The sequence below is a fragment of the Pogona vitticeps genome, chromosome 1 (assembly GCF_051106095.1).
Source record: "Pogona vitticeps strain Pit_001003342236 chromosome 1, PviZW2.1, whole genome shotgun sequence".
In the NCBI taxonomy this organism is placed as follows: domain Eukaryota; kingdom Metazoa; phylum Chordata; class Lepidosauria; order Squamata; family Agamidae; genus Pogona; species Pogona vitticeps.
The window spans coordinates 112,259,437-112,273,986 of record NC_135783.1 but is presented as its reverse complement, the minus strand read 5'-3'; the positions used below and the strand labels follow the sequence as shown (position 1 = coordinate 112,273,986).

Here is a 14,550-nt window from a genome sequence, read left to right as displayed (position 1 = left end):
GGATTTGCCCTGTTTTGGGTGAAGCATTTCCTTTCCTTTTGACGAACATGTAAGCAGGAGAAAGGAAAACTGGTGCAATAAATTAATCAGCTGAAAGGCACTTAAATTATATATAGCTGGTTTATTAATTGGTATGTCAAGTTACTACTCACCCTGACTTCATATTCATTATCAGAATAATCCACAGTTTGACAGATATAGCTGTATCCTCGAGCTCTTGATGCCACAAATAACTGAAAATGTTAAATCGACAAGTTAATTCCTTGTAAGTCCTTTTGATTATATTTAAGAAAGCAGTCACAATTTTAAAGGAAGTTACTCAAAGCAGTATTCGAAGAGAGAGGAAAAAAAACATTGGCACAAACAGAGGAGGGTCGTCAGTGTCTAGTTCTGCCTTCTCCTCCCAAACATGTTGCTTCTTCTCCTAATGTCCCACTTTTATACCATGTGTGTTGTATGATATGGTAGACCATTCATGCTAGACACCCTTCTATATCTTATTTTAGAGCAAGGGTGAGAAATTTCCAGAAGTTTGGGGGCTGTGCCCTATTATCCCTGTGGCCTATAGCCCCTGGCACCCTTCTCAGTGTCTGTGTCCCTAACATCCACTTTCCTCACTAGGAATAGAGTTTGGTCAAGACCAGGTTGATTATGGAGTACTATACCGTGAAGCATGGTCCTGATGTGAACTGAACAGCTGGCTAAGTACCATATTGAGTAAGACAAATCATTATGTTCAGAGTCTTAAGGGAGTCCTGTAAAAAGTCATGCCCTGCTGCCCCCATCACATGGGTGAGCTGCAGATCTGTGGCCTCTGTCTTCAGTAGACTGTGGTTTGATGTTCCAATGAGTAATGCTTGACTTACAGACAAAGTCAAATAGGCTAATTTAAGAGTTGGGTTATTATTTCACAGCATTCCTCACTGAAACATCAAGCCACCATCTACTGAAACTCTGTAAGTAAAATTTTGAGGGGGAAAAATCTGAAGACAGCTATCAGCCATTACTGACTAGCGGTTTCAAATTACAATTTGTCAAACTGTTTTCACAATTTTTTGTGGGTTGTATATCTTGGGAGATAAAATGCAGAATAAAAACTGGACAATGAAATAGCCTGCTTTTCTACTGAAAGTAAACAAGGTCATTATTCTGTAGTATCCTTTAACTTTACTGCAACGATCAGAATTTGGAACTGGATTTTCAAGTCTGTACAGATTTCTAAAAATGTAAAAGGAATCACTTTTTTAAAATTAAGTTGTTTCATAAAATGACAAAGTGTTGTTGCTTTTTTAAGGGTAAACACTGTTCAGTTCAATTTTTTTTTTTTTTTGGAACACTGTGGCCAAAATCCTTTTGATTCAGTGGGCATACTCTCATGCAATTTGCTATGCTAGGCAACAGGATTTTGGTCTATGGGTTGGATCTGAACTTTTGTGAACCCAAGAACTCCTGCTTCTTCTGGACCAGAATTCAGCAGAGGCTTCTTGATGAAGGAAGGATGTTGGATGCAGATTTTCACCAACTTCCTGTCTAATGCCATTCTAAAATATCACAAAAATAGCAATGGAAGCTTTGTAGGAAAAAAAATAGTGAAAATTACAACTATGTCTCTTCTTGCAGTGCCATTGGAATTCTGCTACAATATTTTAAGATTTTCTCAGACAGTGCCCTAACCAATAATTTTGGTGCTCAGGACCAAAGAAAACAAACCAACATAAAACAAAAGCAAAACAAAACAAAGCTGCTACTCTAGAATGCACCAAATATAGAGAGTGTGGGCTAGGGGTTACCCTCTTCCTTGATAGTGACAAGACAAATGCAGGTTGTGGTGCTGAATAACCCAACCGCACTCATGACACACACCCCAGAACCATGCTCAGCCACCTCCATTGCTGGAAAAAGAAATACAAAAAACCCTCCAACAGTATGTGCCCCTAGAGAAAAGAAAAGAAAAGAAAAGAAAAGAAAGGGCAGCCATTTCTTTTCCTGAACACAGTTTTCATTTGAATGTTGGTTTTAAGGAGAAATTCTGAGAAGCAAAGCATGATGGGAAACCTAGTGTCTGCGGTTTCTGTGAATGATTACCAAATATGCCCCTGTCTACTCATGACAATGCATTTAATAACATAAAAAAATACTTACGTTTTACCAACTGTGTAAATACAATCCATTAAATTGTATGAGTAAACTGTACCCGTTCTTAATTTATTTTAATACTGTTTCCATGTATAAATCATTAGAAAAAGGGAAAAATCTTAAAGAAAACACATAATTGTGAATTTCGTTGTATGATATACTGTGTATATACTTACAATGACAATAAATTATATTATTATTATTATTATTAATTGCAAAAGCAAATACAGTCAAATATAGCTTAATTTTAACATTTCAAGATAATCTCTTTGTTTGTGTTAAAAGATAATCCTTTAAGTAATTTTCACTATCTAGCATTTCCATTGAAGATTGGTGCTAATTGCAGAGCTTTCTTCCCCCATTTTTTAAGGCTCTGATACACCCAGGTCTAGATTTGCTTGGGGCTCAACAGCTTAAAAATGCTCCACTGAGACAGCCATACATTTGTTTTTGATTGTCTGAATAAGTAGCCTGATTGAGTCCAAGGCATTGCTGAGAAACAAGCATTACACCCCCAAAAGGCTATGTAAATACTGAAGAAAATAAAACCTCAAAACATTCCCTGCCTTTTAACTAAATACGAAGTCTAATAAATTACATGCTAGGCTATTCAAGCCTATATTGTAAAGGTTGTTGTGGGTTTTTCGGGCTCTTTGGCCGTGTTCTGAAGGTTGTTCTTCCTAACGTTTCGCCAGTCTCTGTGGCCGGCATCTTCAGAGGACAGCACTCTGTCCATATTGTAAAATAGTCCATTCCACTATGAATGGATATAAAAATCAGTTATACTACCATTTGCTCACCTGACTAGCTTTTTTAGACCTAACACCACCAATGTAAAAGTCCCATTCAAATTTTTACAGATTAGCTTCAATAGAATGTGATGCATATAAAGCCAAATTGGACTCAAAATTCTTCCAATGCAACATTATTTTAAAAATCAAATTTTAGTTTGCTTTCAAAGCATACACTTTTAAATGAGGAGGATTTTCAACAAGGTAAGAACATAACTTTTAACCTCCCCCTCCCCAGTAAAAAGGGGAAGAACTGGGTATCATACCACATTTTCACACACACAATCTTTCTTGGTATAGACTTCTAAACCATATTTTGCAAGTTACTAAGATTTGTAATTATGTCTACAGATGGTAGGTGACTGCAGGAAGAATTGCCTTTTGTTTAGTCTATGGAAATGTTGAGTTAATTGAGTCCTGCTTTGCGCTGCTTTGGATTCAACCCAAATGCCAATAAAAATCAAATTCAAATGTAAAAATGATATTCAAAAATCTAAATGATATTTGCTTGTCAAAACACAAACAAAATTGTTCGAATAATTTTAAGTCATGAATCAGTTATTCTATGATTTAGCTGAAATTCTGAATCAACCCACAGAATATGCTAGCTATGATTCAGAATCTCAGCTAACTTTCATTGAAATAAACTGGACCTAATTTTGAACAGGAACAAAGAGGATTTTACATACACACACACACACACAAGTGAAACAGAATTACCTCTTTCAATATGTAGAAGTTGAGTAGAACCATTCCGAAGTTGTAAGTAACCAATAAGGAACGTAGCTGGAAAGGCTCCCTTGACTTCATCCATTTGGGACCAAGCCAAACAAAGAGGAGGTACACAGTGCTTATAGCCAATGTGGGAAATGGAGTTGCCATCAAAGGCCAGTTATCGACACGTTTATCTAGGGGAAAGCAGACAGGAAGTGACTGAAAAATATGTTCTCAAATTACATTTTAAAAACAACTTCCATTTAAACAGGTGGGACTCGCAACAAAATGTGTGGAGAGCTGCCTCCACAGGGGTGCTCATTAACATCACCACTGAATGCTTCAGATCTGAGCCCTTGTCAGTGTAGGCTCACCTCACTGCTTTTGCACTTCAGAAATCAGCTGTCTTTCGTGATGCCTTTTCACAAATGGTAAACAAACCCTATAAACTCTTTAATAACGATTCTCTGTGCTGGATTTTTGTTTTTGTTTATTTATTGGCTAGAAGATATGTACTAACATTGGAAGCTCCTGACCTAAGATGTTGCAGTCTGAACTATGCCCAACACAAAGAAAAACAAACAGAGAAACAAAAACAACTATAGGAGGTTGTTTGAAAACCAGCAGAAAGTTACCGTTATTAATCACACTTTGTCACTAATCTATTCAAAGTCTTGAATCTTCTGGACAGTTGAAAATATACTGGTGTCTTCAGCATACAACCTGACACAACTGAATATATCAGGAACAGATTTTAACTGCTCTGTATTGAAGAGAGAAATCCTGAAGCGGAGTTCAAATGAATTGGGCCTTTATGAAGTGCTGAATATTGTTTTGGCACTTCAGAAGTTTTAAAAGTTGATTTCTTTTTTTTTTAAGCACTCACTGGGAAAATGAAACTAATTGAACAAAAGATCCAGGAAGCTTGAAGCAATGGAAATTGACAACTCAAGTGGCAACAAAAAGCCCAAGCTCTCCTGGAAACCCCAAACATGGAGCCCATAGAAGAGAATTTCCCATCCCTGAGATCACTGGCCATTTTGGGAAGGAAGTATTTTAGAGAAAATAGAGATTGCACTTTGCATCATTTTTATTTTTGGGAGATTAGGTGAGTGCATATTGGACAATTTATTCTTTGATTTTTGGTGCTGCAGATCTTAATTCAATTGACTGAATGTGTGTGTGAAATTTGTGCCACTATGTAGGATTTGAGTGGGCTGGGTCACAGTAGCATCAGGAACAGGACCTAAGCTATCTCCTCTCCCCTGTTTTGTACTTTATTATAATTTTTTAAAATGCCAGCTTCTGGCTTTTATTTTTGCAGAATTTTGTCTGTTTTTTTTTTTTTTTTTTTTTTTTTACTATTTGTGTCTGTGTTTCAGATGGGGCAGGGTACAAATGTGATGCACAAGGTGGCAGTCAAATAGTTTACCCACTGAGACAGCAAAGCTACTAAATAGGGTTATTAATTCCTGCACCAACAAACTTTTTTGCTGAGTAAATCAATTATATTTGAGTGAACTGCACATCTCCCAGTACAGATGGGGAAGGAGGGAGGGAGGGAAAGTGATGTAAGCTTTGAATTGCTGAGGTTGAACAGTGTTTGATGTCATTTTGTTTCACCCTCATGTGCCTCTATTTTCCTCAGTTTTGTGGATTTTTTTGGTGGGAAGGAACTAGAGATCCTCTCAAAGTGAACTAGCTGTGATTTGTGAAACAAATAATTTGGGATAAATTGAAGTAGAGATATTTGCACAACAGTACTCTATTTAGATAAGTCATAAATTATACACAGAGATAAATGATATTGCTATTCGTACAATTGATAAGATTTATTAGCATAATTAGTGACTCTAAGTTACAGCGTTTCCTCAAGCGAAGTTACACCTAAGGTTGCAAAATTCTGTGTAGTGGCTTGTATAATAATATAGATGATTAGATCACTGCAGTAATCAGATTAGAGATGTACACTTAATTGCAATTTGGATTTCACTTTGCTTTCTCTTGTGAATGACGTCTTATTGTATTTTAGTTTTGTATATGGCTTTTTATTGTATTTTAGTTTGTATATCCAACATGGCTGCCCTATGGTCATAATAATAAAGAGAAATAGTATTGTAACATCTGTTGTACTAACAAACAAACGCATAAAGTAGATAGTTTAATTGCTTTTATTTTTATCCCTCCCCCTTATGCTCCTGAAACTTTCAAATTAATAGTATCAAACTGATCTATCCTATAGTCAGAATTGATGAAGTGTAAATAAAACATAAAATGTTATCTATAGTATTATGTGCATTTTTAAATTACAATTCCTCACACGTAACTAACTATGCAGATTTACATCATTATTTATTATTTTTATTTATTTTCTTTTTAGGAGAAAGGTGGCATATTTATTTATTTATTTATTTATTTATTTATTTATTTATTTATTTATTTATACCTCGCCCTCCTAGACAGCGTCTACTCGGGGCAGCTTACAAAATCATAAAATATCATTAAATAACAATAAAAACATCACAATCAAAAATAAACAACATTCATAATCAATATATATATGTGCCACCTTTCTCCTAAAAAGAGAATGTAATATATATGCCACCTTTTTCCTAAAAGACCCAATGCAGCTCACGGTTTCAAAAGAAACAAAGTTAAAAGCTAAAATAATAAATTATTATCATATTAAAAGGAATGAAACAAATATATTAAAACTTATAAATAAAATCAGTATTAAAAACACAAACAAAACAACAGAATACAATAATCTCTTTTTAAAAACCCTTGGTCAATTGGTCATTTAAAGGGAAACGTGTCTGAAGATAAAGGTCTTTGTCTGCTTGCAGAAGGAGAACAAAGATGGAGCCACTTATGCTTGGTTAGCATTTCCTGCATTAACCACTGGACCAATGTTCCATCTAATTTCCACCAGCACTGGGTGGGCCATGTTCGTGGGGTTCTGGCCATGACCAGAATCAAATGGGTGGCAACACTGGCTGTAGGTGCATGGCACTGATGCAGCACTGCACAGTTGTGCACCCACACAGCTTAAAGAAAACAATGGACTGGATTAGTATCCAACAAGGAGTTGTAGCACTGAAAATGAACTTCTGCTCTGAAGAATATGACAGCACTCTTTACTTGGAATTAATTCTAATTAGAATAAATCATTTTTCCGAAATATCTTTATCTAGTCTACACAGACAGTGGATCATAGGACTGTGTCTTTCTATCCATTCTTATGTCCTGTGTCTGTGAATGTCAAGTATAAGGAAAGGCAACATTAATATTTTAGTTTTACTATTTATTCTGTTTATTATTCTAATGCTGATTTGACATCTGCCTCTTTTTTATGTTTTATATTAACTTTTTTGTGCTTATGTTTAAACTGAAGGGCAATATAAAAATGTCTGTAATAAATAAATGAATAAATAATATCTGAACAGGGCTGGTGTTTTTGCTGCTCTTGTTGCTTGTCACCAAGTCCTTGTCAACTTATAGCAACCCTTTGAATCAGTGACCCCTGACGGGTGCTGTCAATAGCACTCTGCTTAGCCCTTGCTAATTTGAGGCTGTGGCTTCCTTTGTTGAGCCCATCTATCATATACTTGGACGTCCTCTTTTCCTGCTTCCTTTTTCATAACATAATCATCTTTTTTTGAGTCTTCTCATGATGTGTCCAAAGTACAATAGCCTCGGTTGAGTTATTTTTGCTTCTAGAGTTCAGCCTTGATTTGGTTTAGCATTCATTTATTTGTTTTCTGATGGTTTGTGGTTTCAGTAAAGATTTTCTCCAGCACCACATTTCAAAGGAATGGATTCTTTTTCTGTTGGCTTCCTTCACTGTCTTCCTTTCACATCCATACATAGCAACTGGCAATACTGTAGGGGCTAGGAACATAAAATCCAATGTAAGAATCAAGAACCAACTGGGTGCTCTATACCTGTGGTCCCCGACCTTGGGTAACCCAGGTGTTCCTGGGCTGTAACTCCCAAAAACCTTGGTCCGCACAACTGGTGGGTCAAGGTGTCTGGGAACTGCAGTCTAAGAACACCTGGGTTACCCATGGTTAGGAGCCACTGCTCTAGACCATTGTACGCTACATGTCTTGTACCTAAGCCCAGGGAAAAACCACCTTCCTCTCCCCATGGATATTAGAAACAGTAGCTCTCTGTAATTTGGAAATTGAGCTGAAATGGTATTTCCTTATTTTGAGGGGTATCAAAATTGAGGGGTATCACACGTGTCCATGCTGGGAACTTTTATCCACATGAAGAGTGAGAAGGAAAATCTCCAACAGGAGAGGAGGAAGGTTCACAATGATGGCCTTTCCAAAAAATATTTTTTCAAAGAAGACTGTAAAGTTACACCTACAGGATTTTGCCCAATGCTGATTCAACCCAGATTGTGTGCCAGAAACATATAATTTACACTAATGAAAGTTCTCCCACTTTCGAATTCTGATGCTCACTGGGGCTTCCTTTTGCCCTGGGAAGCCTTTGAGAGCCTCAGGATGTGGGAGGGGAGTCTTTAATATTTAAAAAAAATGCTCCTGATTTTGTAGCCATTCAAAAATAATTTTTTCCCATAAGCAAAGTCTTAGTAAATGACATACCATATAATCTGCAGTAAAACACTTTTAAAATGTGGAATTATTTATCCAGTTACCACGAAATTCCAAAAACAAAATTGGTTTATTGTTTTTATGGTCATTTTGAATCAAAGTGGTAGATTGGAAACACAAGGGGAAGTAGCCAATGGCTGAAATCCAGTAGTAACCCATAACTAAAGTAGACCCCTGGAAACAGTGGAAATTTGGTGAGTCAACTCCTCTTTAAGTTCCACTGATTTAATGGTCCTACTCTAACTTTGACTTCCTACTGGATTTCAGCCAATATGGCAAAAAGGCAGTTCTTTAAAAAATTTTTTAAATTAATGTTTTAACAGCCTTATGCTTAAGCACTATCTCATAAGTAATGTACATTAAACATTTAAGGATTAAATAAAATATATGGGGTGTTTTATACACAACACACATACACACACACATATAAACACACGCACACATATATAAATACATATGTATATATACACACGTGTGTGTGTGTGTGTGTGTGTGTGTGTGTGTGTGTGTGCACAGAACTGTATAAATGTTCAAGTCCAATAAATAATGGAAAGTATGCTGAGTGATTCTTCCACCTGGACTGTACATCGTTAAATACATTATACATAATATATAATACTTAGTCTTTAAGGTGCCACATATTTTTGGCCTTTCACATTTGTGAAAAATGTCCAACTACATTATTTTTTTTTTAAATCAGATTTTCTGTGATCTCAGCATGGACAAGCATGAGAAAAACAGGGGAGTATTTCAATATTATGCCATCCCACAGACACCTCCTAAAAAGTGAGCGGGCCAAGTGCTACTCAAGATACACAAGATACTGTACCTAGTGCTGCCGAGGCTTCTTTGATTCCTAGCAAGCCATGTGAAACCCTCTTTCTGTAGCAGCTTGGAAGGTGCCACCATTTAAAAATCTCTAGAACACAGCCTTCTCCAACTGTCCAATAGGTCTCACACTGGTCACTCCCATACTGATATGCTCCTTATAAAGCAAGTTCGCAGCCTGACTATTTCCCCTCTTCCCCTGACTATTTCCCCTTTTTCAAAAATCAAGCCTAGATACCTAGCAATGGAGCATATAACCATCTTTACATCATGATGAATGCTTTAAAAGTTTGACCTTCCTTCACCAAAAAAGCACCAAAAACCCAGAACAAAACAAAAACAAACCAAACAACGGGCACATATATGAAATTGCAACTGAATAAATTACAACAACTCTCTCTATGATGAAGAGTAAAAATCCATCCTACAGAGTTCTTGGATTCTGCCCATCACTAAGGAAACAACTTCCCTCATAGGCTCAGGATTCAAGGGCAGTCTGCATGTCCCTAAAATCTATTATTTTGAGTCCAAGAAGAACCAATTATACAGCAAAATTGCACTGGCCAAGGCCTTTACCTTCTCTGAATCAGCTTTTGAGTCCTGTGGAGGGAGACGGAAGTAAGAGTTACCGCTCACCCACTAATTTGCTTTTATGCAAATATCTAAGATGAAACCCATCAAACACCAAAACAAGACATGCTAATAATTATAGGGGACTGGAACACAAAAGCAGGGAACAAAGCAGAATCAAATGTTGCTGGGAAATATGGCCTAGGGGATGGAAATGAAGCAGGAGAACAACTCATAGAGAACTGTGAAGCCAACAATCTGCTTATCACAAATACATGCTTCAAACACCCAAACAGAGAGCTATACCACTTGCACAACATCAGATGGTAAATACAGAAACTAAATAGACTACATAACTGGAAGCAGGACATGGAGAAACTGCACTCTCTTTGTTAATAGAAAACCAGGAGCGGGTTGTGGTACTGATCATGAACTGTTACTATCCATCATTAAAGTAAAGCTGTGGGGGAAAAACCACTAAAATTCATTCTGCCAAAAATATAATTTAAACAACATTTCTGATGAATTTGAAGGTCACATAAGGAATAGATTTATATTACTAAGCTCAATTGACTATGAACAAGAAGAAATATGGGTTGAAACCAGAGATATTATTAGGGAAGACTACAAATCCTGTAGTAAAAGGGGAAAAAAACCTGGATAGGAAAGAAACCTGGATAGAAACACTTAACATTATAAAGTACAGATAAGAAGCAATAGTAAAAAAGGACACAAATATAGTCAGAGCCCTAAATGTAGTTTTTCAGTGACTGTCACATAGAAACAAAGAGAGCTACTACAACAACCAGTACAAAGAAACAGAGGAAGATCAACAAAAGGGGGGGGGGGGGGGAAACAATAGGTCTCTTCCAGAAGATACAAGAAATCAAAGGGAAATGTAAGGCCAGTTTAGGACTGCCAAATGACCAAAAGGAAAGCACATTACCTGACCAGAAGAAAATAAAGAGAAGATGAAAACAGTATACTGAGTATGGAGGAAGAACAGTGAAAAGGGCGCTTTTAATAGCATTTTAAGATTTTTCTTTAAAAATGCTACCATAGATCACAATAACTGTTCCTATTCTTATGTATGATTTGAAATTAGGGTATTGTTAGTTATGTTTTCATCCAAAAAAACCCAGAAATCATATCTTCTGCTATAAACTACTGTGCACTAATTTATCTGTGGAGCCTTACCAAGTATTAATAGCGATGGCTGCTATTTTCAGCGCAAAGGCACTTACAGGGCCAATCTAGCACATCCTTCTGTCCAATCAGCATTACTGCTTCTGTTGTCTTGTCTGTAACTGCACTAGTAAGAGGAAACTAGTTACTGTGAGTAAAACATTACAGCCCTTCCACAGTAGGCTTTCCTCTGGGACAGTGTTCCAAAACTCTTGCATATGCTCCAGGAATGTTTAATTGTTGTTTCAGTTCAATGCTCAGGTACCTTCTGAAGGATTTCGCCTGTCATACTGGATAAATAATGTTTGGTGTGTTTTTTTTTTTTTTTGTGAAAGGCACCCTCTCAATTCTGTTGTTTCACGGAGAGGACCACTGCTAATAAATGTTAACAAAGAAATTCCTAGGATTCGTGATGGTTCATCCACATGCAATTCAGATTCAGAAACACACATTTATCGTTATTATCAACAGCCTGCTTTACAAGGCTTCAACTAGCTTCCTCTAAACAGTCTTATAGCTGTTCACTGAACTTCAGAACAAATAGGTGTGGATCTATATGTAATAAGAAGAGATTAGTCTTCTCACCTCATAATACTCATCTGAAACTGAGTAATTACTGCATCTAAATTAAATATATTCCAGCATGGCACGAGCTAGAATGAAGGAGACTAGAGATGTTCAGGCACTGCTAAAACCCAGAATTGTAACACCACTACTTAGAATTATATCCAAATGCACCTCAACATGTCTATGCATATTCAAAATAAGAATGACATTGCACACATTTGATATCGGGGATTATATTTCACAAAGGTCTGTGCACTTCACCTTTCCTCTCCTCATCTGGCATGTCCACAAGGAAAAGACTACAAACTTTTGTTTCAATTTTATATCATCCGTAAGTGCATAATTATTAAAATGAAATAGAGGACGTTGCTATGGGTATTTCCATTTCTACACAGTTAGCATTAAACCACCACGAACCATATGGCAGGATTTCACTAACACTTATATAGTTGTCAGGACAATGGAATAAAGAGAAAGAAAGCAGAAGCTCTCAACCCTTATACTATTGCTCTCTCTCTCTTGAGATACAGATATAGATATATATGAATAATAAAATTTAAATGAAGTTTTTCACTGTTAAATAATCTTAGGTGTCACACATATCCACATTTAACAAGGAGTAAGCGCCATTGTAGCTAGCTGACTAGATCACGTGATGAGTCAGAGCGCTAGTTGTGAAGTCAACGGTTGGGAGTTCAGTTCCCCCACAATGCCTCCCAAGACAGACAACCAAACTATGTAGCCTTAGCCAGACTACACAATGCCAGAGCATGGCCAGAAGAAGTGACTGGTGAACCACTTCTGAGTACCCTATAACTTGAAAACCCAGGAAAGAGTTGCTATAAGGCAGAATCAACTGAATGGCACTTATTTATTATTCCCATGGAAACCAGCAGGGCTTCCTTTTCAGCAGAAATATATAGGATTGCGCTCCCAGTGTTTCTAAATGGGCATTCATTTTGAGCTTTAACATTTTTATGTAAATTTGGATGTTGGTAGAAGCAGTATATATTATAGTACTCAAGAGTGAGTAGAATATTTATCTCCAGTAGGGTCACTGAAAAATCTTTTCTGTGCTGCAAGCATTGTTTTCCTTCCATAGGACACACTGATGTCATTCCCAGCCTTTTGTTCCCTTTCAGTTCTTCCAGCGATCTGATCTATAACCTTTCAGGCCACTGGAATGACTGCTGTAATAGTCACAGTACATTTCTAAGGGCACTTTAGAATGATTCAAAATGGTAACTATAGCTCAACAGGATACAACAAACCCATATTGTATCAGCAGGATCCCAATAGTATCAGGCACACCCATATACTACATGCATGGGATAACCTCAGCTGTCCTGAATATTTACATGTTATTAAGTACCAGTATGTCCGGCAGTTGACATTGGCTAGTGCAAGAATGAAACATGTGTGATCCTTTAGGGGAAATGCAACTCCCATTGTCCCTCATCCTTAGCTGCGCTGGGTAGGGCTGATGAGCACTACAATCCAACAGCTTTTGGAGCACTTCATGCTTCTCATCCCTGGACTAAAGAAGCCTGCTTGTGGCTTTGAGAGCAGGTCAAAGTATACAATTCCAGAATTGTTACAAGAGCACTTTCCCTTGGGGAAAAAAGTGGGCTAACAATGTTGTAGTGCCCACATTACAGCACAAGCTTTGGATTAGAACCTGCCTTTGATCCTCCCTAGTACGTAGGAGTGTTTCCTAAGCTGCGTTTCATCACTTAGTTCCCTGAAAGAGAAAGAAGTGGATTCAAATTTGCCAATTCCCCTTCCCCCTATAGTTGCTTGGGCCCTCTGAAAATCTCTTCCAGGGGGTTTGGGGAGTCTGTGAAGCAGATATGTTTTTGGAGGGAGTCTGTGCCTGGAGGGGAGGGGAAGTGAAACAGAAGATGCCACCTCCCATGCCCATAGTGAACCCTAATCCAACCGTTTGTAGTGATTTTTAAAATCTAAAGTCAATCAGCACTTAACAGAGACGGATATGCTTCTGAATAGGCAACATCTAAAATCAGTGGACCACATTTTAAAAATATATTCCAGTTCTGCCCATCATCTATGGGTGGCTCACGGACCAAGATGGTCCTCCTCCCTTCAAAGGTTCTGGAGGGAGGCACCCCTCGTGTCCCAGTCACAAGATGCTGTCACTCCCATCAAAATATCAACATTCTGTCTTGATTAATGTAGATTTAGGATAACTGTAAGATTTTCCAAGGCACTGACTGAGAGTCTGCAGATTCCTCTTCAACTGAAACATATACAGTGTATTCTAAATCAGTGGTCCCCAACTTTGGGCGTCCAGATGTTCTTGGATTTCAACTCCCAGAAATCCTGGCCAGCAGAGGTGGTGGTGAAGGCTTCTGGAAGTTGTAGTCCAAGAACATCTGAAGGCCCAAGACTGGGGACCACTGTTCTAAATGATGTGCTAGATTCCAGCAAACAGTTCAACAAAAGGAAAGTGCATAGGTATGTGTTTCTTTTCTACCAGCAATGTGCATTCTGCTCAACACAGTACAACAGAATTTGTATCAGAGCAAGGAATCCCCCTCCACATACTCTGTCTTCCTTCCTTGGCAGTGGTCCTCAACCTTGGGCCTCCAGACGTTCTTGGACTACAACTCCCAGAAGCCTTCACCACCATCTCTGCTGGCTAGGATTACTGGGAGTTGAAGTCCAAGAACATCTGGAGGCTCAAGGTTGGGGACCACTGTTCCTTGGTACTGAGGAAGCAATGCAGCTACTAGTGCAGCAAACGAAGGAGCGCTTTGTCCAAATAGACAACAGTGAAACATTCATTCAGTCAAATTATCAAGACAATGGTAAAGCTTTATTCTCTCTCTGTTCGCGATGAACAGATAAAGGTAAAGGTAAAGGTTCCCCTTGACAATTTTTGTCCAGTCGTGTCCGACTCTAGGGGGCGGCGCTCATCGCGCTCTTCAAGCCATAGAGCCAGCGTTTGTCCGAAGACAATCTTTCCGTGGTCACATGGCCAGTGTGATTTAGACACGGAACGCTGTTTACCTTCCCACCGAGGTGGTCCCTATTTATCTCCTCGCATTTGCATGCTTTCGAACCGCTAGGTTGGCGGGAGCTGGGACAGGCGACGGGTGCTCATTCCGTCGCGT

The 14,550-nt window shown here is 38.0% G+C and overlaps 1 protein-coding gene across 1 annotated transcript in view; it reads right to left on the bottom strand.

The window, feature by feature from the left end:
- Window positions 1–14,550, bottom strand: part of ELOVL4 (ELOVL fatty acid elongase 4) — a 47,155-nt gene that overhangs the window by 19,224 nt on the left and 13,381 nt on the right. The window contains exons 2-3 of the mRNA XM_020806153.3: window positions 3,648–3,835; window positions 153–233 (exon numbers count right to left, since the gene is read on the bottom strand). Coding sequence (XP_020661812.1) covers window positions 153–233; window positions 3,648–3,835 — 269 coding nt within the window. The remainder of the gene's footprint in view (window positions 1–152; window positions 234–3,647; window positions 3,836–14,550) is intronic.